This window comes from Delphinus delphis, chromosome 2 (genome assembly GCF_949987515.2).
Source record: "Delphinus delphis chromosome 2, mDelDel1.2, whole genome shotgun sequence".
NCBI lineage: Eukaryota > Metazoa > Chordata > Mammalia > Artiodactyla > Delphinidae > Delphinus > Delphinus delphis.
Window position 1 is genome coordinate 85,239,980 of NC_082684.1, and position 24,684 is coordinate 85,264,663.

The 24,684-nt window shown below is 43.4% G+C and overlaps 1 protein-coding gene and 1 non-coding gene across 3 annotated transcripts in view; both read right to left on the reverse strand.

The window, feature by feature from the left end:
* Window positions 1-9,673, reverse strand: part of LOC132420535 (complex I intermediate-associated protein 30, mitochondrial) — a 65,366-nt gene extending 55,693 nt beyond the window's left edge. For both annotated transcript variants that reach the window (XM_060005030.1, XM_060005031.1), the window contains exons 1-3: window positions 9,567-9,673; window positions 4,628-5,280; window positions 807-992 (exon numbers count right to left, since the gene is read on the reverse strand). In XM_060005030.1, the coding sequence (XP_059861013.1) occupies window positions 807-992; window positions 4,628-5,203 (762 nt within the window). In that variant the 5' untranslated portion in view covers window positions 5,204-5,280; window positions 9,567-9,673. The remainder of the gene's footprint in view (window positions 1-806; window positions 993-4,627; window positions 5,281-9,566) is intronic.
* Window positions 9,674-16,516: 6,843 nt separating this feature from the next.
* On the reverse strand, window positions 16,517-16,589 carry TRNAA-UGC (transfer RNA alanine (anticodon UGC)). The gene has a single exon. It is a non-coding gene; the product is annotated as a tRNA-Ala (tRNA).
* Between the last annotated feature and the right edge of the window lie 8,095 nt (window positions 16,590-24,684).

Consider the following 24,684-nt stretch of genomic DNA (forward strand, 5'->3'; position numbering starts at 1 on the left):
TTCTAAAAGTTTTTTCTCCCTACAAAATAAGATTGCCTTATATTACCAAGAAATAAACAAAACCAAAAATGTTGATAACTGTAAAGTATGAAGTATTTATTCCTCTTAAGGGAGCCTTTCTGCTCAGCTAGGGACACTAGCTTAGTACAGTTGCCTGGAAGAGATGATATGGCCAGAACTTAAGAAGAAATACCTATAGTACTGATAATTGTGCACAGGGCAGAGATGGACCCATGACTCGGCATGGATCCACATCCTTATCAAAAATATTTACTGGTCAGTAAGCTAACATTTATATTAATAAAAGAAAAAGTCGGACTTCCCTGGTGGCATAGTGGTTAAGAATCCGCCTGCCAATGCAGGGGACACAGGTTTGATCCCTGGTCTGGGAAGATTCCACATGCCACAGAGCAACTAAGCCCACACACCACAACTACTGAGCCTGTGCTCTAGGGCCCGCGTGCGGCAACTACTGAGCCCACGTGCTGCAACTACTGAAGCCTGCACACCTAGAGCCCATGGTCCGCAACAAGAGAAGGCACTGCAGTGAGAAGCCTGCGCACGGCAACAAAGAGTAGCCCCTGCTCGCCACAACTAGAGAAAGCCCATGCTCAGTAACGAAGACCCAACACAGCCAAAAAATAAAAAAAAAAGTCAATTATGTAAATCTTGCCCTTAGGTCCTCTTCCTTCTTTCCTTTCCCACACTGTCCAAGAGGAATTAATAAGAAAAAAAAAACAAACTACAATGTAACCATGATCTCATAAGACCTCATTTTCATACACAGTAAAGACTTACGCTGTTACCTTGACTTCCTGCCAGTAGGGCCCCCCACGGGTGAACATGAAGTAACTGTACATCTGATCCTTCCTCTGGATTATATCCGTGTCCTCCCTGATATTCACCATCCAAGGTCGACCATCCCCACGGACACGAAGATACAGAGTGTTGAACTGGGACCAATCGTAAAACCTCTTCCTCTCAAAAGGGCCCTAAGGTATAGAAAGGAAAGTTAATTTCACCTCATTTTCCACTATTAGCAAAATGTGAGTCATCACCTTTTACAGCATCAAAAGGATCAACAAGCCATTTTTCTGCTTTTTTCTGCTTCCTATCACGGTAAGGAGGCAGATAAATCTGGTGATTCTTATTTTAGTACAAAATACTGACCTAGTTAAATGTTTCTAAGGTAATGTTCAAGACCTGATTGGCCCAGGACAGTGTTTACATGGGGTAGACACTCACTTGTGTCACTGAACGGAAATGAATTACTGTATGTACTTTCTTTCCCAGGGCCTAGGAAGCAATGGCTTCTGACTGGGCCATTTTATGACAACTGCCCTCCCATAAATCAGAAAACTATGAAAGACCTCAAGTTTTAAAACTGGTATTTTTTTGACAACACCTACCATCCATTGAAAATATACATTAATCACTCCGCATGCATAATTTAATCCTCATAACAGCCCTGAGATAGGCACTATCATTGTACTCCATTTTATAGATGAAGAAACTGAGCACTCAACCAGTGGTAGGTCCAGTGCTATTTAACTCCAAAATCTATGTTCTTAACAACTACCTAAATTGTCTCTGAAAGTAGAACGTAGTGTTAATTTCCAAAGGTGTTTGTTTACAGCAATCTCAGAGCTAATCGGATTTCAAGAATAACAGTGCTTAGATACGAACTATTACTAGTCATGTAATTTTAGACAGGCTACTAAATCTCCTCAAGCCTGTTTCCTCAGCTGTAAAACTGGGATGGTTATACCTTACAAGATTGATGTGGGGAATAAAAGGGATAATGTATATAAAGTAATTAGCACAAGGACTGGCAGGGTAACTTAATAAATGTTACTGACTACTTTCATTATTCCACAGTACATCATAGAATTATTTTCTACTGTGGGCTGACCAAATCCATTCTGTGGATTTTCAGGGCCTGAAAAACAAAATCTTGTACACATAGTTTATTACCTCTGAAAGAACATGAACCTTTCTTTTTCATCATTATCTGGAGAGAGGGAGCCTAATACTATTCCTATTTGCCTTTCTCCTTAAAACACCATAACCAAGGGACTTCCCTGGTGGTCCAGTGGCGAAGACTCCGCAATCCCAGTGCAGGGGGCCCAGGTTCGATCCCTGGTCAGGGAACTAGATCCTGCATGCAGCAACTAAGAGTTCTCATACTGCAACTAAAGATCCCACATGCCGCAACAAAGATCCCGCTTGCCGCAACTAAGACCTGGCACAGCATGCATGCATGCATGCATGAATGAATAAGTAAATATTAAAAAAAAAAAAGGGCACCACACCAAGCAAACACCCATGGGCTGTGGCCACAGCCGGGCACGGGAACCTGTCCAGAGCAGCCCTGAAACACCTGATCAGCATTGCAAAAAGCAACAGGCTGGTGGCAAGACAAAGGAGCTGACCTAAGTAGCCTTGGAAAATGGTGTTCTGACTGGAAACCAAAAGGCTAAAGACAAAAGAAACTATACATAAACATTGTACTGTAGTTGGTAAAGTTGTTTCTCACAGGGTTATAGGTTAGAAATTCTGAAACTGCTTTATTTATTTATTTAATTTCCGGCTGCATTGGGTCTTCGCCGCTGTGTGCAGGCTTTCTCTAGTTGCGGCGAGCGGGGGCTACTCTTCGTTGCGGTGCACGGGCTTCTCACTGCAGTGGCTTCTCCTGTTGCGGAGCACAGGCTCTAGGCGTGCAGGCTTCAGTAGTTGCGGCACGCAGGCTCAGTAGTTGTGGCTCACAGGCTCTAGGGCGCAGGCTCAGTAGTTGTTGCACACAGGCTTAGTTGCTCTGTGGCATGTGGCATCTTCCTGAACCAGGGCTCGAACCCGTGTCCCCTGCATTGGCAGGCAGATTCTTAACCGCTGTGCCACGAGGGAAGCCCTGAAACTGCTTTACATGTACTCTTGGGTCGAATTAATAAATGTATAGTAAGTGGCGGGAGACAGGCTTCACACCGTTACAGAAGTTATCAATAAACAAGAGGGAGGAAGCTAGAATAAATCATGTGGTACCGGATTAGAGTCAAAGCATCAGTATGAACTCATACTTAGCTTAATATAGATATAGAAATAGTTACAGATGTGTGTTTCCATGAGTTGGTATGCATACATATATTTCCTAGCTGTGTCCACTGAGAGGTCCTAGAAATAGTGTCAGTCCAGAAGCAACAAGCATACTCAGCATCCAGATCTTGGTTTCCAACTCCATCTTCCAAAAAAAAAAGAACCAGGGCTCCTTTGAGAAATGGCTAATTCTAGGGTTGGAACAGAGGAAATACAAGATGAGCTTACAGCACCTCGTAGTGCCAAAAAGTGCTCAAAAACACAAAAGGATGGGGGCATGTCAAAGGGACACGGCCAACCTGAAAGACCTCCCAGTGACCAAAGCTGGAACAATCTGAGCAACAAAATAAATAACATAGTATTGGATTATAACCCAAAGTGTGAGTCCATACTAAATGACTGAATAAATAAATAAATGTGGGAGAAGAAACAAATCTTCCTTTCTGAAAAATCCCAAATAATTTATGTAAATACTACCCCTTCCAGGAGCTAGAACTTAATCCCACACCCTACCCCATGCCTTGAATGCAGGGTACACTTAGTGACTTGTTTCCAAAGAACAGAATATGGAGGGAAAAAAAAAAAGTAACTTAACAATGGAGTAATCTGGCAAATACTACCTTGAACAGGTGATCAAGGTTAACACATCAGTGATAAGTCATGCTACTAGCATGTACCCTAATACGATGAGAAGGGTACTTCAACTCTGTGCTGTTCTTCCTAAAAACCCAGAAAACCCAAGTCTAACCAGGAGGAAAAAAAATCAGAAAATCCCAAATTGAGGATCATTCTGCAAAATACCTGACCAGTATTTCTCAAATCCTCATGAAAAATAAGGAAAGACTAAGAAATAAGGAAAGACTAAGTAACAGACTAAGGAGACATGACAACTGGATGTAATGTAATGTATCCTGGCTGGGATACTGAAACAGAATAAAAGATATTATGGAAAAACTGGTGAGATCCAAATAGAGTCTGGAACTAGTTAACAGTAACGCAGCAATGTTGGCTTCTCAGTTGTGGCAAATGTACCAAGTGATGTAAGATGGTAACAACTGGAGAAGCTGGGTGAGGGACACACAGGAACTCTCAGTACCATCTTTGCAATTTTTCTGTAATACCAAAAATATTCTAAAATTTAAAAGTTTACGTTAAAAAAAAAAACGAAAACCCCGGCTGACCCTACTTCCACTCTAAGGAACCCCCAGCCATTAGAGGGTCTACGGCCTATGTTAGAGGAGATGTAAATCTCCCCAGATCATCGTTTAAATATGTAACCTCTCAGGGCTCCTCAAACATAAGCATGCCCCACCCTGGCCCCAAGTGATGCCCAGAAACATGTAACCTCTCTTCAGGAACCACTTCCCCCTTGTGCTTATGAAACTTTACACTTGTGCCCAGCAGTTATTTAACCCCATACACAAGATGAGATGCCAGCTGTTTTCATTTACAGAAAAAAAGCTGTCTGCTATAGTTCATGCTACAATGAAGTTCACCTCAGTTCACTAGAAAACTGCAGCTCCTGGGTCTCACGTACCGTTGGAATCTTGGATATCATTGCACAGTATCCACTTCGGCCACTCTCCCCATCCTGGGGTGCCTCAGAGCTCAGAGTTCCATACAGCAGTGCACTTTGGTTACTCCTGCCCATTTTCAGGAACACTTCACTTCTGCCACCAATCGTCTTATCAGAAGTCACTATCCACTTATCCAAATCTTCTTTGCCGCGGAACTGCCAGACAACCTTGGCTTGTTCCATCAAGACCTCATGCAGAGGGCGGCCTTCAGGCCCTATCCAATGATTCACAATATCATCCTTCAAACGCCTAAAATGGTCCTTTATTTCTTCTTTAATTGCTTTATCAAAACTAACTTCAGGCTTGTCCTCAGGAGAAGTTATATCCAAATCAACTTCTCTCTGGTGATGTCCTTCCAAATTCCCTTCAGTCTTCCTCTGAGAAGAGGCTTTGCCAGGAGCAGCCACTGGTTTCTCAAGACTGCTGGAACAATAATCTGCAAAGCGAGTACTCAAAAATGGACAAGAGGCAACACTTGGCTTCGGGCATTTTCTGAGAATATAAGTGCCATTCAGCAATTTATGAACCAAAGCCATGATTAAAAGAAAATCAAAATGTAAATTTTTCCCTGGCCTACCAGGGAAAGAAGCTTCAGTAAATAGCCCAATTCCACCTATAATAAAAGAGACAGTGAAGAGTTACCAGTATAGCCAATGAATGCATCATAATTTCAAATTCAACATGGATCATGTACTATGAAATTCATGAACTTATTTTCTAATTCTATGAACACTTACCCAGGGCCTACTATGAGCAGAAGAATGTTTACACTGTACATAATACATCCCACTGCCTTGTGAAAAAATGCCAAGATGAACAGAAACACAGGCCCCTTCATGGAGTTAATGATCAACCCCCAAATAATTCAAGTATGTGCTTCAAAAGGTTGTCAATTTTAAAGCAAATTTTTATGCCAGATTTTTAAAGAAATAATTGGTTCCTAAAATAAAATATTCAACTGTCAGTAATTCACTCCAGGATCTAGGCTAACCAACATTTTAGCACTTCATCTATAAAAAGAAGAGACTACAGTTCACATTGTATATGGAGTCAGAGGCCTGGACTTCACACCTAGAACTGTTTACCCTCAGGTAAAGCAGTTGATCTTTTGAGGCCATTTCCTCGGGGGAATGGATGTGCTAACACCTCCCCTACCTACCTTAAGGGATTCTTCTATAGATCAGATGGAATAATGGCTATAAAAGGTTTCTCTGATCCAGTAAGTCTGACAAGATCCCCAAGATTCTTCATGTCTAAGAAGCTCCTAGTCTAAGGCCCACACTTTGAGTAACAAGGCTCTATCAGCCACTATCTGATCTCCTCAAAGACAGAACCTAAACAATAGTAGCAATAATACCATTACATTTAAATGCCATTCTTAGTATTTTTAAGTCACCCTGACAAATATCTCATTTAATCCACATAAGCCTCCTGTAAGACAAGTCAGGTAGTTATCTCCTTTCACAAGGAACTAGACACCAACAGGTGAAGTAACTTGCCTAAGATTACAATGCTAATCAGTATGGAAGCTAGCACTAGAACCCTGGCCTTAAATCCTTCCATTAGTTACTGCTGCCTCTCCCTATGTTAACCATTAGTAATATAACTTCCATAGCTCTACTGAAATAACAACTTTGCTCTTGCAGCAACTTTCAATGACTGCTGGCAGGAAGTGCTGCAAGAACCAGGAAGGCTAAAGAGTTCCCTCTCCTACTTATTCCAGCTACCCCAAAAATGAAATAAAATACAGAATGCTGACTTCATCATCTTTCTCCTTTGTCTTTCTCTCACCAGAGACCAGGAGAGAGAAAAATCAAAAACAAAAAATCACCCACTAGTCAGAACACAGTACTGAGTGAGAAACTAGATGGAATGCTGAAAACTTAAAAAAAAAAAAAAAAGCTTCAAAAATGCCCAAATTCAACAATTCAGCTCAGTCGCCTGAGGGTCTACATCAAAATGGCACCCAGACCACTCTATCTACAACACAGGACCGGTCATCTTTCCAGACTGCCCCTCCTCCCTCACTCCCCACATCAGGTGGCTCACCACCTTCTCTCTCCTAAATCACTGCACTCCAGGCTTGCACCCAGACCTCCACCTTATCCCACCACTCAGCATCTAGAGGGCCTAATACACAAAACTGATTGTTTTCTCTGATTAAAACTCTTCAGAGGGGGTTTCCCTGGTGGCGCAGTGGTTGGAAGTCCGCCTGCCGATGCAGGGGACACGGGTTCGTGCCCCGGTCTGGGAAGATCCCACATGCCGCGGAGTGGCTGGGCCCGTGAGCCATGGCTGCTGAGCCTGTGCTTCCGGAGCCTGTGCTCCGCAACGGGAGAGGCCACAACAGTGAGAGGCCCGCGTACTGCAAAAAAATAAAAAAACTCTTCAGAGGCTCTCATGATCTTCAGAATAAAACTCGACTTTCTCCATGGGGTCTGTAAGACCCCTCCAGATCTGGCCTCTGCTCATTTCTCCAATCTCCCCTCTAATCACATCCTACTCTGCTCTAACCACAGAGAACACCTGTGGTCTAACAAGTGCCACCTAGTACCCCCTTTCTGGGCTTCATGCCTTGGCAGATTGCTGCTCCTAGGCCAAAAATGCCCTCTACCGATTTCTGCTGGCTGATTTATCCTTTGGGACTCAGCTTAGGCATCCATTACCTCCTCCAAGAACCCTTAATTACTCAACTCCACCAAGACCTTTTGATGTGTTGCATCCTGGGCTTACACTTTCCCTGCTACAGTTTATTGACAGTTCCCTTGTCAGTTTCCCCTGCCAGACTGGAAGTGTCTTGAGGGGAGAGACTATCTTCATTGTGGTACTTCCAGCAACCAGGATGGTGCCAGACATGCAGGAGGCTTCTAATATTTGTTGAACAAATAATATCTCCACATTTCTCCACCACTACCACCACTGTCTTGGTTCAGGGTTTTATTGTTTCTTACCTGAACTACTGAAATTCCCCTAACAAAGGGCTTCTCAAATGTTAAAGTGCCTATGAATCATCTGGGAATTTTGTTAAAGTGCAGATTCTGATTTAGTAGGTGTAGGATGGGGCCTGACATTCTTTATTTCTAACGAGCCACCAGGTGTTGCCCTTAAAGTTGGCACTGAGAACACCCTTTAGGATTCAGTAAGGTCCTAACTCAGATCTCCTCCTTCTCTCCCAATCCAACCTTTGCCTGGCAACAAAGGGGATTTTTCTAAATATGATGGCACTCCCCTTATTCAGCAATTCCCTCCAGAAATTCAAACTCCTAAAATGGTACACAAGGCCCTCCAAAATGTGCCCAACTCCCTGGCCTAACTTCTCCTCACTTCCATGGGCAATAAATACCCTCAGCTCTATTAATTATACTAACTATAATCATGTCTGAACACACACACAAAAAAACATTGCTCAAAAACCACAGAAGTGAGGCTTCCCTGGTGGCGCAGTGGTTGAGAGTCCACCTGCCAATGCAGGGGACACGGGTTCGTGCCCCGGTCCTGGAAGATCCCACATGCCGCGGAGCGGCTGGGCCCATGAGCCATAGCCACTGAGCCTGCGCGTCCGGAGCCTGTGCTCCGCAACAGGAGAGGCCACAACAGTGAGAGGCCCGCGTACCACAAAAAAAAAAAAAAAAAAAACCACAAAAGTGACCAAACATTCTACTATCCTGGCTAATATGAGTGACTGCCATACACTGACCAGTCATAGCATTAGCCTCACTCTAGATAGATAAGATTCTCTCCTAATTATAGAATTGCCTCCACCTCCTCAATACTTTCCCCTAAATCACCTAACACAAACCTAAGTCCAACAATAAATCCCTTCTAACACACTCTTACTGAGAAGCCCCATGGTTTCCCATGGCATGTGTTCTTTCTCACTACAAGAGTAATAAGCCTAACTTCAACTACAAGCATGTTCCTAGTGGCCTCTGATTGGAGGGCACTGACATTGCTCTTCCTCCATATTCTTATGAGAACCTATGCATACATCTCACAGCCCTTACAAACTATTAGAATCTTGCTTTTTTTTCTGTCTACCTAACTAGCCTGACTTTAATTCTGGACTATGGCTTAAACATAACTGATACACAATGTTTGCTAAAATAAATGAAAACCGTGCAAACAGTATGTTTTCACATGGACTAAAAAATAGAAGGGAACCAGGAAAAATAACAACAGTTGATCTCACGTCCTGGAATCATAGGTAATATCTAAATTTCCCTCACTGACTTCTTTAAATGATTTTACCTCTACATATGCAGGAATTTGGAAAATAAATGATAAGCCTATAAAATGGAATTTGTACAATCATAAACACGATTTTCGTTAACACCATGCTTAGGCTACACTACTGAGTGGCAAATAAGGAGGAATCAAAATGCATATACACTAACATTACAACTATAAAAACGTACGCACAAAAAGATTTGGGGGTAAAAAAGAAGAAAACGGCTTAAAGTCGTGTGTAGGATGATGGGATTATAAGTAATATTATTCACCCTATTTTCCAACCCCTCAGTAGTGCTATCACTTCTCTAATAATATAACTTTAATTATGTTTTGTTTCATACTTTTACCAATAAACACAAAGTCAAAATCATTAACTGGATGATCCCGGGCGGAAGTTGGTGAGTTTTCAGAGCAACGTAACCCACGCAGCTGAGAGCAGTATTAGTGAAGATTGTACATCCAGAGTTTACTATGTGCCAGAAACTGTCCTGGGTGTATTTTCGTTAACTCCTCACAACAACCGTGAGAAAGGGACTATTATTATTCCACTTACTGAGCAAATTAAATTACTCCCGGTCATACAACTAGTAAGTGGCAAAACCAACCCTAGAGCCCCGGTGTTTAGTCAGGGAGCAGTCGGGACCGTGCCACAGCCCCCTCACCCCTCACCTGCTAGGGCCGTGGGGCCCTCACAAGCCCCGGTCGCTCCAACTCCCAACTGGCGTTCACTCGCCTCCCCTGCCGACGCCTCAGAGTGACTTCCGCCCGAGCCCGGCTTTTCCCGACCGTGTTCTCCACGTCTCTGTAGGGCCGTCTGCTTTTCCAGGCCGGCGGGAAACCAGGCCTGATGACACGAGTTCCGGCCGGGTGCAGAGGCCGGGGAAGAGTAATGAGGCTACCGGACCCCGGCGAACTGAGGTTTTTGGTCGACTAGCTTCCCAAAAGTCTCCCCCACCCACACTCCCCCTATCTCTTCTGCCCTGTGTGAGAAAGTGGGGCGAATATAGAGAAGCTGTTCGCCTCTCCTTCCTGCATCCCGCCTTCAGACTGCAAACTCCATCCCGTATCTTTCAAGTAGGACCCAGATATTGCTAACATCCTTCGCCCCCAAGGAGCCAGGGTCCACTCGTGCTCCATCCCACCATAGCCGCCCAAGAGCTGTACACGGCCTCAGAGGACTGGTTCTGCTGGAATTGCCCCCGCGGAATCTCTGGAGACCCAGCACAAACTTGGACAGCAAACCGTCCTACCCTCCCTTCCCCAATCCAGCCCCGTGGGGTCGCCCACTCCGCAGGGTTTCGATTGTATCTTGAGCACACCTCTGTTTGAGCACTTTCAACATTGTAACTTAATTATTGATTCACTTCTCACTTCCTCCGCCACGCTGTGAGCTTCTTGGGTCCAGAAGGTGCTCTTCTTCCTGTCCCCAGCACCTAGCATAATGCTAGCAGGAATTAAGTGCTCAGCATGAATTTGAATGAATTGTAACCGCTGGCACTTAACACCGTTCTCCAGGGTTCCAAGACCTCACCAAATACAATTGCCTTTTCCACGTTTCCTCCATCACCCTTTTCCACACCATCACCTCTTCCTTCTTTAAATTCTGCTTTGACTTCACTAGACTCTATACTTGCCTGGTTCTCCTACCTCCTTGAACCTTTTCTAGCTGCCTACTTTACTGACTCTTCTTTCTCCTCCCACAACCTTAAATGCGGGTTCTCTCCAAAGCCCAGCAGACTATGGCCTTCCTCTTTTCTAGTTTCAGATATGAGTTATCTGCAGACAATCAGATAATCTCTTCCCCTAAACACCAGTATATATTTCCAGTTTCTTGATAGCAGTTTCAGTTGTGGGATATACCACTAGCATCTCAAATGTGATTTGTTTAAAACAGAACGTATCACATTTACCCATATTAACTCCTCTTCTCATCCTCCCTGTTTCTGTAAATGCCTACATCCTTCTAAGCTGAAGATTCTTGGCTATCCTTGGCTTCTCTCCTTGAAACCTCCTCTCACTGACCTTAAATCCTGTTTGTTTGTTCTGTTTTGTTTTGTTGCCGTCTTTGATATTTCACTCCTTCTTTCCAAATCAAGTGAAACCCCAATAGTTATTGACCTATGCAATTTACATTCAATCTGCTTCTGGACACAACAGTTTGTCTATTTTCATTTAAAAATCACCCAGAGATAAACATAAAATTCCTTTGGCCTCCAGATGTGCCACTGCATCAATTCTAAACCCTCCATAATCTCCTAATCCATCTATACTACTCATACTTATCCTCAATTTCTCATCTGTATGGCCAGGACACTCAAGCTCTCTGCACAGACCCTACCACAAGTCCCTGCTTCACTCACATGACTATCCAATCCTCTTAAGTATAGGGTTAATTAGCCCCTGGTAACTGATGAGCCCCACCTGACGTCAACCCCACCCACCCACCCACCCACCCCCACCCCGCCCCAGTCAATGATAGCCTCCTTCTCCCCCCAACTATCAAAGATTGTTGCTATGTTCTGTCTGCCGCCCTTGGTGGGGTGTCACTCCAGGACCTTTTGCTTCAGACCTCCTATCCAATAATCCCTTGATGTCTCTGTCACTGTTTCCAGGCTCTTTCTTCTCTTTGGAGCTGGGCCTGTGGGGTGCAGCCCACCATCATCCCAGGTGTTACCTGCCTAAACCACACTCATTCCTCCTCATAATGGAGTTAATGTTTTCTCTGCTCAGTATTCCTCTTTTCCGCATCCCACACGTTTGATCTCAAGTGTCTACATGACTTCCCCATCCCCATGCCCTGACTTCAGCTGACTGTTCCAGTGGTAGAAACCTGGTCAGTGCTGGGCCAATCGGTTATTACCAGGGACTTTCTGAACTAAAACTGGAAAAAAGAGCTTTTAACCCCTGGTGGTTCCGGTGGAGCTCCTGAGCAGCCTGGGGATATTGTGAAGAAAATTGGTTTATGGAAAGAGAAATAAAATCAAGGTGCTAAGAGAGACAGAAATGGAAGGATAAAAGAAGATCCAGTCAGCATGTATATTGCTAGTTCTAGAGGCCCAGCTGCATGGTTGTTTAGTCTTTTCCTTGACTTCTAAGCACCAATACATTTTTTTACCTAAATTTATCTGAGTTGGGTTTCTATCACTTGCAACCAATAGGTCTTAATTGATACATAGAATCCACCTTTTAAGAACACACCTTAAATTCCATGTTCTCCTTAAAAACTTGCCCTAATGCCTCCATCTCAAAATGATTGCTCTCCTTCTGACATCCTATAATATTTATTCTTTATGCTGTAACACTGGCAATTACTTGTGTTCAAGTGAAAACTAGATTACAAACATGACTAAACTGCTTTTTCATTGTTTTACGTATACAAGACTTTTCAACAGAGAGTGAGACCCTTGAAGGTAGTGATTTTTGTCATATACGTTAAAATATATATGACAGTAACCTGCACAAATTTAGACAGAATGGGCACTGCCTCAAGAGGCCAAACAGAAGACAAATTTCATGAAAACATTTTAGAAGGGCTGTAGTGACACAGTCAAGCAAAGAATATTGTAATAGGGCAAGAGGCAAATATGATTCAGCAATTTCACCTCTTGATGGAGTCCTTTCAGAGTTTGAGGCAAAGGAAATAAATGATTTCAGAAAAAGAGATTACCTGGTGGGAGTTTGAGGTCATCTGTAACCCTACAGATCCAGGGTTAGTTCTCTGCTTTGCTAATCCAGGAACTCGATTTTATCTGTTTACTCAGAGGATTACTTTATGACAAGCAACTTCATAGGAGGAGAAATGACAAACCAGAATGTCCATTTATTAATTGACAACAGAAAATGGGTCTGATTTGAGACCCAAGACCACCTACCCAGGACAGTCCCTCCTGGTGGGGAAACCCACCCTCCAGGCCAGACACAGACCAGTGGGTGAGGAGGGTCACATAATTAGAAACAGCTGGCAGTGCTCAAGCAAACTGTCCTTTAAACAACAGGTATTGTCTATTCTTCCTTTGGGGATATTTCTATCTGCTGTTCTGAGACCAGACATTTTATGACGCCACTTTAATCAGTATATAAACACAGACATGTTCTTTTTCCATGGCTCTTGTCTTAGTTGACTCCAGGTAGGTAAACCCCAATCCATCCCCCACCAGTATATGAGCAGCGACAATCCCTTCAGACTGAGGTGATTTTATCCTCCTTTACAATTACAATCACAATCCAGGTGGCTCTATCACTGTCCCTTCCTGACTTAGATTTGGGAAAGATCCGCTGTGTCTGCCACAGCATTACATATCTCCTCAACCTGAATTGCTTTTGCTTAAACCTAGGAGAAAATTTATTTTTCACTTGCCAGGGTGCAAGATTTGGACAGACTTAATAGCTTCAGTTTCTGATTGACATTTCCTAACTGGTAGTTGTTTTCTGGAGTTGAGCCCTAAGAGGGAAACTACTCATTGCTTCCTGATATTTGTTCTTCCTTTGTTTCATTGTAATAGAATATTTAGCTGGGCCCATAAGTAAAGTTTACATTTCCCATTTGCAGCTACCAATGGAAGTGGGAATGTTATGTGATAGTGGCTAAGAGCTTTCCTTAAAAAAGTTGACAGGTGGGGGCTTCCCTAGTGGCGCAGTGGTTGAGAGTCCGCCTGCTGATACAGGGGATGCAGGTTCGTGGCCCGGTCTGGGAAGATCCCACATGCCACAGAGCGGCTGGGCCCGTGAGCCATGGCCGCTGGGCCTGCGCGTCCAGAGCCTGTGCTCCGCTATGGGAGAGGCCACAACAGTGAGAGGCCCGCGTACTGCAAAAAAAAAAAAAAAAGTTGACAGGTGTCCTCTCCATCCTTCCCCTTTGTTTTCATATTACTGCTTAGAACCTGTCATGACAGAACCCCATCCTGGACCAGGAGGATGAGGGCAAGCTCCTGCAGAAGTAGTAGAAAGCTAGAAGGAGCCTGGGACCTTGAGGACTTTGTGAATCAGAGCAGCCAAAGCAGCCCTGGATCGCCTATATCTGGACTGTAACATGAAAAGTAAGCTTTTTTTTTTTTCCTATTAACACTGCTAATTAGAGTTTATCATCCACAGGTGACTCTAATCCTAAATAATGTATCCCACTTTGTACCACTATCTGTAAGTGTACAGCTTGACCAATTTTGGGTCATGTTTCTTTTTTAGTAAAAGTAACACATCCAGATAACTAATAAGGACCTACTGTGTAGCACAGGGAACTCTACTCATTACTCTGGAATGGCCTATATAGGAAAAGAATCTTAAAAAGAGTGGATATATGTATCTATATAACAGATTCACTTTGCTGTACACCTGAAACTAACACAACATTGTAAATCAGTTATACCCCAATAAAGATTTTAAAAAACCCAACACACACACATACCCCCAGGGACTTCCCTGGCCATCCAGTGGTTAGGACTCCACGCTTCCATTGCAGTGGGCGCGGGTTCCATCCTTTGTCAGGAAACTAAGATCTCGCACAAGAGTGTGGCCAACAACAAACAACGATGACAACACATCCAGGTAGACCCAACAGGAAAGACAGACAAATAGGCAGGGACTTCCTAAACTCACTGAACTTTCTGTGATGATGGAAATGTCCCCTATCAACGCTGTCCAATATGGTAGACCTCAACCGCATGTGGCTGTTAAACACTTGAAATGAGGAATTGAATTTTTAGTTTTATTTATTTTAATTACGTTTAAATAGCTGCATGTGGCTAGTGGCTGCGATATGGGACAGTGTGGTCCTAGATAATGGTGCAAGAACCCTGAATTATTCCTGAATGGGTCAGCATGTGAAAGCCAGAGATTACTAAACATCATATGGGAAATATATAACTCAAGTATAAATTTTGTCACAGATTAAACCATCAGAAGAGTCAGGTAATACTGGTTTGGGTGGTTTCAACCAGTAGGGCATTATTCTGCATTTTCTCTCCCCCATCCCCTAAATGTGGGCTTCCTCAAGATTTAGTACTTAAGCTTTTCTTTTTTAAATAAATTTATTTATTTTTGGCTGTGTTGGGTCCTCATTGCTGCGCGCGGGCTTTCTCTAGTTGCAGCGACCGGGGGCTACTCTTCGTTGAGGTGCGCAGGTTTCTCATTGTGGTGGCTTCTCTTGTTGCAGAGCATGGGCTCTAGGCGCACGGGTTTCAGTAGTTGTGGCACGCGGGCTTCAGTAGTTGTGGCACACGGGTTCTAGAGCTCAGGCTCAGTAGTTGTGGCGCACGGGCTTAGTTGCTCCGTGGCATGTGGGATCCTCCCGGACCAGGGCTCAAAACCATGTCCCCTGCATTGGCAGGCGAGTTCTCAACCACTGTGCCACCAGGGAAGCCAAAAAACTAGCTATTATTGTTGAACTCTGGGACAGTGCTTAACAAGTCCACAGTCTAGTGCATGGCATGGTGTCAAATAAAAAATGGCAGCACAGAGTGAGAGGAATTATAGTAGAGGGAGTTACTAGGTACAGGGTGGCCCAAAGAAGGGTATGATGGGCCAGGCACCGAACCTAACACTTTTGAGGCAATTTCTCTTTTAATTCTCACAACATCCTATGAAGTAGGTACTAATATTATGCCTATTTCACAGGTGAGAAAACTGAATCTAACAGATGTTAAATAACTTGCTAGTCACAGGCTTGTCATAGCTGGTGAAGTGGTGGAACTGGGATTCAAACTATGTTTGTTGGCTCTCTCCAGGATACATGCCCATTATCCACTACTCTGTATCATATCTGCTCATCTGAGTCATGGAGTAGTTCCTATAGGAAACTGAGCTGAGTACTAAAGGATAAAGCACTTAACAGACAGATGAGAAGGGAAAAGGCAATCCAGGTGAGGCAGCATGCATGTCCAAATGCACGGGGTTATGAAAGAGATCATGTATCTGAAAAAAGGAGTTCTGTTTGGCAGAATGCTGACAATTTCCAGGGACTAAATTCACACACAGAGTCAAGCCTAGGGCCAGACGTTTACCATATCATGTCTCTTACATCTTACCACAATCTTACAAGACAAATGTTATTTCCCTCTGATACCTCTTAAGAGAATGAAGCTCAGAGAGGTTAGGTGACTTGAACAAGTTCACAGAAGCAGGGAAGTGGTAGAACTGGCCTCTGAATGTAGGTCCTATATCTCTATGCACTCCTTTGGATCATAGGGTATAGTGAGGGCAGAGGGAAAAGGAAGCAATAGAGCAGTTTCTCAATTATTTTTTTTACTGTGACCCACAGTAAGAAATGTAATTTATTATGACCCAATACATACATACATATTAATATGGTGGAATTTTCCAGGGCCCACAAACATCCAGTTCTTCTATCCCTCTGGGCATATTGGAGGATTATATTTCTCTGCCTCCTGGCAATTAGGCAGTCATATGACTACTTCTGGCTAGTGAATTATGAGCAGAAGTGACACTTACCAATTTCTGGCCAAAACATTTCATTTCAGGTTCAAGACCATCCAATGTTCTCTTCCCCACCACAGTGATTGTGAAAGCATGTACTGAGCTGGATGTACCACAGAATTGAAACACCCTGCATTGCTCTTTTTTTGTTTTGTTTTTTTGACTGCACCGCGCAGCATGTGGGATCTTAGTTCCCCAACCAGGGATCGAACCTGTGACCCCTGCAGTGCAAGCACGGAGTCCTAACCACTGGACCACCAGGGAATTCCCCACCCTTAATTGCTAATCCAACAAGAAGAGGACAGCTGCCCTAGAGCATTTCTGAGATTCACAGTAGACTTTGCATGAGCGAAAAATAAGCTTTGCTGTGTTAAGCCACAGAGATTTGGGTGTTATTTGTTACTGCAGCAAAAGCTATCCTAGCCTCACTTATGTAATATATAAACAAAACATAATACTTGAATAATCTAAGTAATACACTCTCATAGTTTCAATTCTATATATTACACTTTTTTAAATGTTACATGTGACCCACTAAATTGATTTCATGACTTGCAAACAGGTCACCACTCATAGTATGAAAAACATTTTTGAAGAGTGGTCTGGGCCAGACAGCATCACAAATCATATTTCACACCAAGCCCAAGAGTTTGAACTCTATCCTGTAGACAGAGGGGTGCTCATTGAAAGGAGAAATACAAATAAGATATGACTTTTAAAAATGTTCTCTAAGAACAAGTCATAATGGCTTTAAGAGATGGATGATGGTGTAGAGGCTGAGGAAAAAGGTAAGGAGACTAACATAACGTAAGTCAGGGCGGTAGCAGTGGGCATGGATGAAGAAGATAGTGAGATGTACTAAGGAGGTAGAGTCAGAAGGCTTAGGAAGTGTTTGAGGGAGGTATGAGGAAAGATACCAGGAAGCAGTTTTGGATAACTGGGTGGACCGTGACCCCATCAATTAGTAGAGTGAGTAAAAGGGGAGGAACAGGTTTAAAGATAAGGATAAGGAGGGTAGTTTACACACGTTAATCCGAGGCACTTGTGGGTTACCTGGTAGGGGGTGTGCAGTAAGCCTGTTGACATATATGGAGACCTGGAGAGCAGAATTAGCTGATTATACAGTGTTGGGAATTATATTAGCAGAGTGGAGTTCAAGCCTAAGTGAATACCCATTCATTCATTGGTTCATTTGTTTAGTATGTTGTTTGAGCGCTAATATGTGCCAGACATCATGCTGGGCAATGGGCCAGATACAACAGAGTTTGCAGATCGACAAGAGAAAAGGGCCTAACATGGAAAACCAACACTTAAGGGACGAAGCCTGAGAAAGAGTGGTCAGAGAAGCAAGAGTAGAACCTAGACAAAGAGGCAATCACATAAGCCAAGGGAGTCAAGAGAGGAGTCATCAATAGTGTCAAATGATACAGAGAAGTCAAACAAGGTAAGAACCTAGAAGGAACAATGGATTTGGTAGTATTTAATGATGTGGGCATGAGGGGCAATTTTTTTTCCCAGGATCAGGGGTAAAGAACAGACAGAGGGGACTTCCCTGGTGGTCCAGTGGTTAAGACTCTGAGCTTCCAACAAAGGGGGCAGGGGTTTGATCCCTGGTCGGGGAACTAAGATCCTGCATGCCACATGGTGCAGCCTATATAAATAAATAAATAAATAGTCATCCCTGTAAATTTGTTTTTTAGAAAAAGAATAGATGGAAGATGAGAGCATTCGACTATGACCATGGCCTATATTTTCAGAAGCATGGCTCTTATAGCGAGCCTCTGTTATTGATCGCTAAGCAGCATTTCCTCTCCTTCCAGTACTGTGTCCCCAATATTGTTTGGAAAACCACTCCTCCTCCATTCTCAGCCACATGATTTGGGTGGGATTAACTCCAAATCCAGCTCCAAGGGTTGCCCTAACTGGCTCAATCCAATCAGCACAGCCCAACCCTTGGTCCCAGGGATTGGTTCAGAAATTGACAACTAATTCAGTCAGTGCCAAGGAGTACTGTGGCCTTCTAGGAAGAAACAGCTTCCTCTCTCTTCCCTGGAGGTTCCTCAGTGAGATCCTCTATCTTTCCCTGGGTAAGGTGGTGGGAGGATTTGAGCTATTTTGCAACCATGAAGAGAGAACTTAAAACTGCCAGGGGTGAATGGGATGGGACACCAAGGATTAAAGTAGAGTGAAGATCACAAAGGGACTAGGCTCCTTCAGACATCATTTGAGCTACTGCATAAAGTGTTGCTTAAAGCCAGACATGCTTCTGGACTTTTCAGTCACATGAGCCAATAGATGCTTTGGTTTAAACCAATGTGTATTGAGTTTTCTGTCACTTGCAGCCAAAAGCATCCTAAGTGATGGGGTTGTGAGGAAGAAAATAGAACATAATTATAACCAGAGGAGACATAAGGTCAAAGAATTTTTACTTTTCAGACAAAAGAGATGTGTTAAAAGGAAGGATCCAGCAGAAAAAGAGAGCTTGAAGACACAGGAAAGGGCAATAATAAATAGAATAATGGTTCAGAAAAATAGAAGTAGCAGAATATAAGGCATAGGAGGAGATTTAGACAGAAGGGAATGCCCACCAGTACCCGGGACAAACTAGGCACTCAATATTTGTCAAGTGAGGATGTTAATTATTTGGAATCTTCCGAAAACTCCTACATATTGACAGACAATTTGTTTATATAAGTCTGCATTCTTCTGCATTTAAATCTTCCTGAGTCATTGTCAGAGGGTCACTCTAATTTCAGCACATGATAATACACATGTGCCGCTTATTTCAGGAAATATCAGGGATAAAAATAGTCCCTGATCTTGAACCCCTAATGTAATTTTTGGGCTTCTCTGTGTCGAGACCAGTGTTTTTCAAGATGAGACCATCCCCGGACTTTCCTGGTGGTCCAGTGACTAAGACTCCATGCTCCCAATGCAGGGGGCCCAGGTTCGATCCCTGGTCAGGGAACTAGCTCGCACATTCTGCAACTAAAGATCCCGTGTGCCTCAACGAAGGTCCCGCATGCGGCAACTAAGACCCGGTGCAGCCAAATAAATAAATAAACAAATAAATAAATAAAATGAGACCATCCCATACTCTTGAGGAAATCACCATGGGTATCTGTTAAAAATGCAAATTCCTTGGTCTCACCTACTGAAACAGACTGTGCATTTTAATAAGCTCCTAGCTGCTTCTCAGTAAAGTTCAAGAATGCTGTACTAGATTGTCTTGTTCACCTTTGTTTCCTCAGCACCTGGTTCAGTGCCTGGCACAGAGCAGGTGCTCAATTGAATGCTTTTTGTTGTTGTTTTTGTTTCTGTTTCTGTTTTTAACTGAGCAGCTTCGGGATCTTAGTTCCCTGACCAGAAATTTAACCCACACCCCCTGCCGTGGAAGTGCAGAGTCCCGAACACTGGACTGCCAGCGAAGTCCCTTATAAAAGTAATTTTAAAGATATAAGGTTATCCCTGTGGCAGCATCCCTTTCACTTCCTGGCACTCTGACATGCTTTTCCTGAGTGCTTTTTTGAGTACAGAGGACACTTCAGGTTATGTGTGTATCAAGTACACACAGCATCTGTTATGTGTGCTGAGGTAGGAAAAGGTTATGAACCATGGAGCTATACTGAGAGAGTCCAGAGAGAGAGCTGACTTTCAACATCTTAAAATCAATTCTCAGTCACCAGGAGGGAACAATTAAATACAAAAAAACCCACAGGTTTCCCATTTAATAAGTGTTCAACATGTACAGTATATACAACTTAGTCATGGAGCTCAGGCCTATGGGGATAGACATTACCTTGTAGTTACACGCAGCATTTTCTCAGACTCCTTTGTGCCACCTTGGCCTGGCAATCAAGCCAGTCTAACACTACTGGGAGAGGTCACATTACAAGATAATACATGTTGCCCAATCCTGTTTTTGGGGTGTGTTTACATGTGCTCCCCCAAAGGTCTGGAACAATACACACCAAACTGGTCTTAAGAGTTAAGGAGAGGGGGCTTCCCTGGTGGCGCAGTGGTTAAGCATCCACCTGCTAATGCAGGGGACAGGGGTTCGAGCCCTGGTCCGGGAAGACCCCACATACCGCCGTGAAACTAAGCCTGTGCGCCACAACTACTGAGCTTGTGCTCTAGCGCCCGCGAGCCACAACTACTGGAGCCCGTGCTCTGCAATAGGAGAAGCCACCGCAGTAAGAAGCCTGCGCACTGCAATGAAGAGTGGCCCCCGCTCACTGCAACTAGAGTAAAGCCTGTGAGCAGCAACAAAGACCCAACACAGCCATAAATAAATAAATAAATAATTTTTTTGAAAAAAAGAGTTAAGGAGAGGGACTTCCCTGGTGGTCCAGTGGTTAAGAATCTGCCTTCCAATGCAGGGGATGCAGGTTCGATCCCCGGTCAGGGAACTAAGATCCCACATGCTGTGGGGCAACTAAGCCTCACATCACAACTACTGAGCTCATATGCTCTGGAGCCCATTCACCACAACTAGAGAGAAGCCCACGCACCACAACTAAGACAGAACACAGGCAAATCAATCAATCAATATTTAAAAAAAAAAGAGTTAAGGAGAGAAGGAGAATGAGGATGAGGGCTACCTTTTTACTTTATACACTTCGGTATTTGGATTTCTTATTCACAACGGGCATATATTAATTTTTCACTTGAAAAATAAATTCAAAATATCTGAGAGTGACTGAAACACACCCCACATTCCCCCCAACTAATTAAATTACACTTTACTCAAAGGATTAACTTAGAAATGTGTGTCACTCGGTGTTGCAAAAATATTTTTTGAATGAATAAAGAGCCTTGAGGAGACACTGAAAGAAACCGTGGCTTTAAGCTCTGTCCTCAACACACCAGGGGTTTGCCTTCTTCCTTTCCTTTTGATTTCATCTGTTCCTCTTTATTTCCCCTTCTCCCTTTCTCCCTTCTTCTCCTTCTTCTTCCTCTTCCAAAAAATAAATAGCACCTGCATGAGAGCAGTCAGTAGGAAAATATGATTCTATTCACACACTGGGGCATTAGGGCATGATTTGGGGCTGAAAGAGAAAGTCATCCAGTCTAAGGCAAAGTAAGAAAAACAGGGAGAAAGAGGAAGGGCCATGCATGAAAAGCATGGTGTTATGCTGAGGGAACACAGAGCTCACAGTCCCCAGGCTGTCATCTCTTCTCTCCCCTTGAAGTCTGGCTGCTCAGTTCATCACTGAAAAGTGCTCAGGCTCTGGTGAACCAGTCCCTGCTAACCAAAGACAGAGAGAATGATTTATAAGATTGATCAACAGTTTATTATGAAAAGTATATTTGTCAAGAATATTTGTTTCAGCCAAATATACTTGAAAAGTATATTTGTCAAGAATATTTGTGTCTAAAAAGGAAAAGCCTTTTTAGATTAGGGGGCTGCTTGGAGTTCAGGGCCTTCAGAGCAGATGGATATGGAGGGTGTTAAGTGATATTTTCTCCAAACTGGGGAAATCTGGAATGTCACCCACTCTTGGACTCCCAGGAGAGTATGACCAGGCTGATGGACAGGGCATGCTAGCTGCTCAAGGCCCCTCCAGCCTACAGCACTGGAGACGTATTAGAAGACTCTCCCTTCCCTATCCCGCCTCTGGGCTACTGTGTTTCTCCTTTCTTGCCCCGTCTTGACCACCTTTACTATCTTGCCCCTCCATATGTTTTACACTAAAATTATTTCCACTGTGCTGGTCCCTTACTGCTTTGAGTAAACAAGCTGAAGGTGCTTGTCTACCAGACCAGGGAGAGGCACCAAATTGCTGACGATGGTTAAGAGTGCTACTCTGGGGCTTCCCCGGTGGCACAGTGGTTAAGAATCCGCCTGCCAATGCAGGAGACATGGGTTCGAGTCCTGATCCGGGAAGATCCCACATGCCGCGGAGCAACTAAGCCCATGCACCACAACTACTGAGCTGGCGCTCTAGAGCCCGTGAGCCACAACTACTGAGCCCGTGTGCCACAACTACTGAAGCCCGCACGCCTAGAGCCCGTAGCTCAATGAAGAGTAGCCCCCACTCGCTGCAACTAGAGAAAGCCTGCACACAGTAACAAAGACCCAACGCAGCCAAAAATAAATATATATTTTAAAAAATAACAAATGCTGGAGAGGGGCAGAGAAAAGGGAACCCTCCTACACTGTTGGTGAGAATGTAACTCGGTGCAACCACTATGAAGAACAGTCTGGAGGTTCCTCAACAAACTAAAAATATTGCCATATGATCCAGCAATCCCAATCCTGGGCATATGTCTGGACAAAACTCTAATTTGAAAAGATACATGCACCCCTATGTTCACAGCAGCACTATTCACAATAGCCAAGACATGGAAACAACCTAAATGTCCATCGACAGATGTAGGGATAAAGAAGATGTGGTATATGAATATGATGGAATATTACTCAGCCATAAAAAAGAATGAAATAATGCCATTTGCAGCAACATGGACCTAGAGATTATCATACTAAGTGAAGTAAGTCTGAAAGAGAAAGACAAATACCACAGGATATCACTTATATGTGGAATCTAAAATATGATACAATTGAACTTATTTACGAAACAGAGATAGACTCACAGACATAGAAAACAAACTTATGGTTACCAAAGAGGAAAGGGGGTGGGGGAGGGATAAATTAGGAGTTTGGGAGTAGCAGACACAAACTACTATATATCAAATAGATAAACAAAGTCCTACTGTATAGCACAGGGAACTATATTCAATATCCTTAATAAACTATAATGGAAAAGAATATGAAAAAATATATATATTTAAAACTCAATTTGCTATATACCAGAAACTAACACAACATTATAAATCAACTATATTTCAAAAAATATATATGGGAGGCATAATAATTATAAGGATAGTGAAATTGGGTTCTGTTACTGAAAGCCAAGTGTGAAAGCCAGAGGGCCTCCTTAACAGCATATGAAGAGGTCTTCAACACCTGCAGTGGGACGGCAGGGAAAGCTGAGGTCCCAGATAATCATCAGAATAGTTTAAGCTCCAATAAGGTTAAACTCCCAAGCAATGCAGGTCAGCTAAGGGCCCTAGTTAGGAAATAATGAGATCATGACACATGGAATGGGGATATCTGATTGATGTTCCTGAAGATCTTGAATTTCCAGATTCTCCTGAACCCTCTGAACCTAAAGAAATGATCCACCATTTCACACTTCCCTCTTTCTTGTAGACAGTACAGAAGCCTGTACCCTGTAAGACTGCATGTACCCTCCTCGAAATCTGCTTGTGTCTCCCTCCTGGATACTCGGCCGATAACCGGGTTAAAGCACCATATAACCTAGCAAAGGACATATTGGGACTGATAAAGGAGGAAAGGGACTACCCAAAGGAGCTGCAAGAACTAGCCAAGCATGTAAGGGCAGGAACTGGGAGAGAAGCAAGGGACTGGATTCTGAGGGTGCTTGATCAGGGGACCAGGTTGTAAAATTGGGTTAGGGAGAGTTTATTGATTTGGGAGCACTCTCCTAAGATACAGAATTTATCATTCTGCCAAGGACCCCAGGAAATGGTACAAATTTGTTACTAGAATGGCTCTCAGAAGCACAGAAAACTTTACAGCCCACATGAGGTAAAAAATGCCAGAGTTGCTAAGACAGATGGCGTAGGAGGAGATTTTAAAAACTCAGAGAAGTCAGCATGAGGTGGATGTACTATACAAGGTCAGAAATCCCACAGACTGATTATTTTCTGTGGGAAGGCCAAAGAGGATACTGCATTCACCAAGGCCATAAGGAATATGACAGTAAGAGGTGCACCAGCATCACTAAAAGTTCAGTGGTGGTTTTCCTATTTGGGCCAGGACTGACAGTATGAGAGGCTGTTAGAAAACTGGCCTAACTAACAGCAAGGGGGCAATAGGGTCTTGAAACAAGAGGCCAGGTGGCAACACTTAACTGCTAGAAGCCAGGTAGATGCAATTATTATAATGAGTGGAAAGGTCAGAATGACAGCCACAGAAGTCTGAGCCTCAGAGAATTATGGAGATGTTTAACAGAATATAACATCCTCAAGGGCAAAACAGATAGGCAGACAACGAGGGTACTCCTCAATTTTCAATCAGAAGAAATTAAGGTTGTGTGATCAGGGGGCTGAGGGCAGTTGCCCCAATGGAAAGTGATCATCCTTTGCCCACTTTCAGATCTGGGTCAATTTTCAGACCCTGAATTCATTAAGAGATGGTCTGGTCACCAAAAGGAGGACCCTGCAACACCATGGCAAATACACACAGTAATGATTTCTGTGTCCTTCTCTCAAAGTTCACATACATACATGTATTACTATTTTCAAATATATTTTTAGATATAGTTGTAAGGAA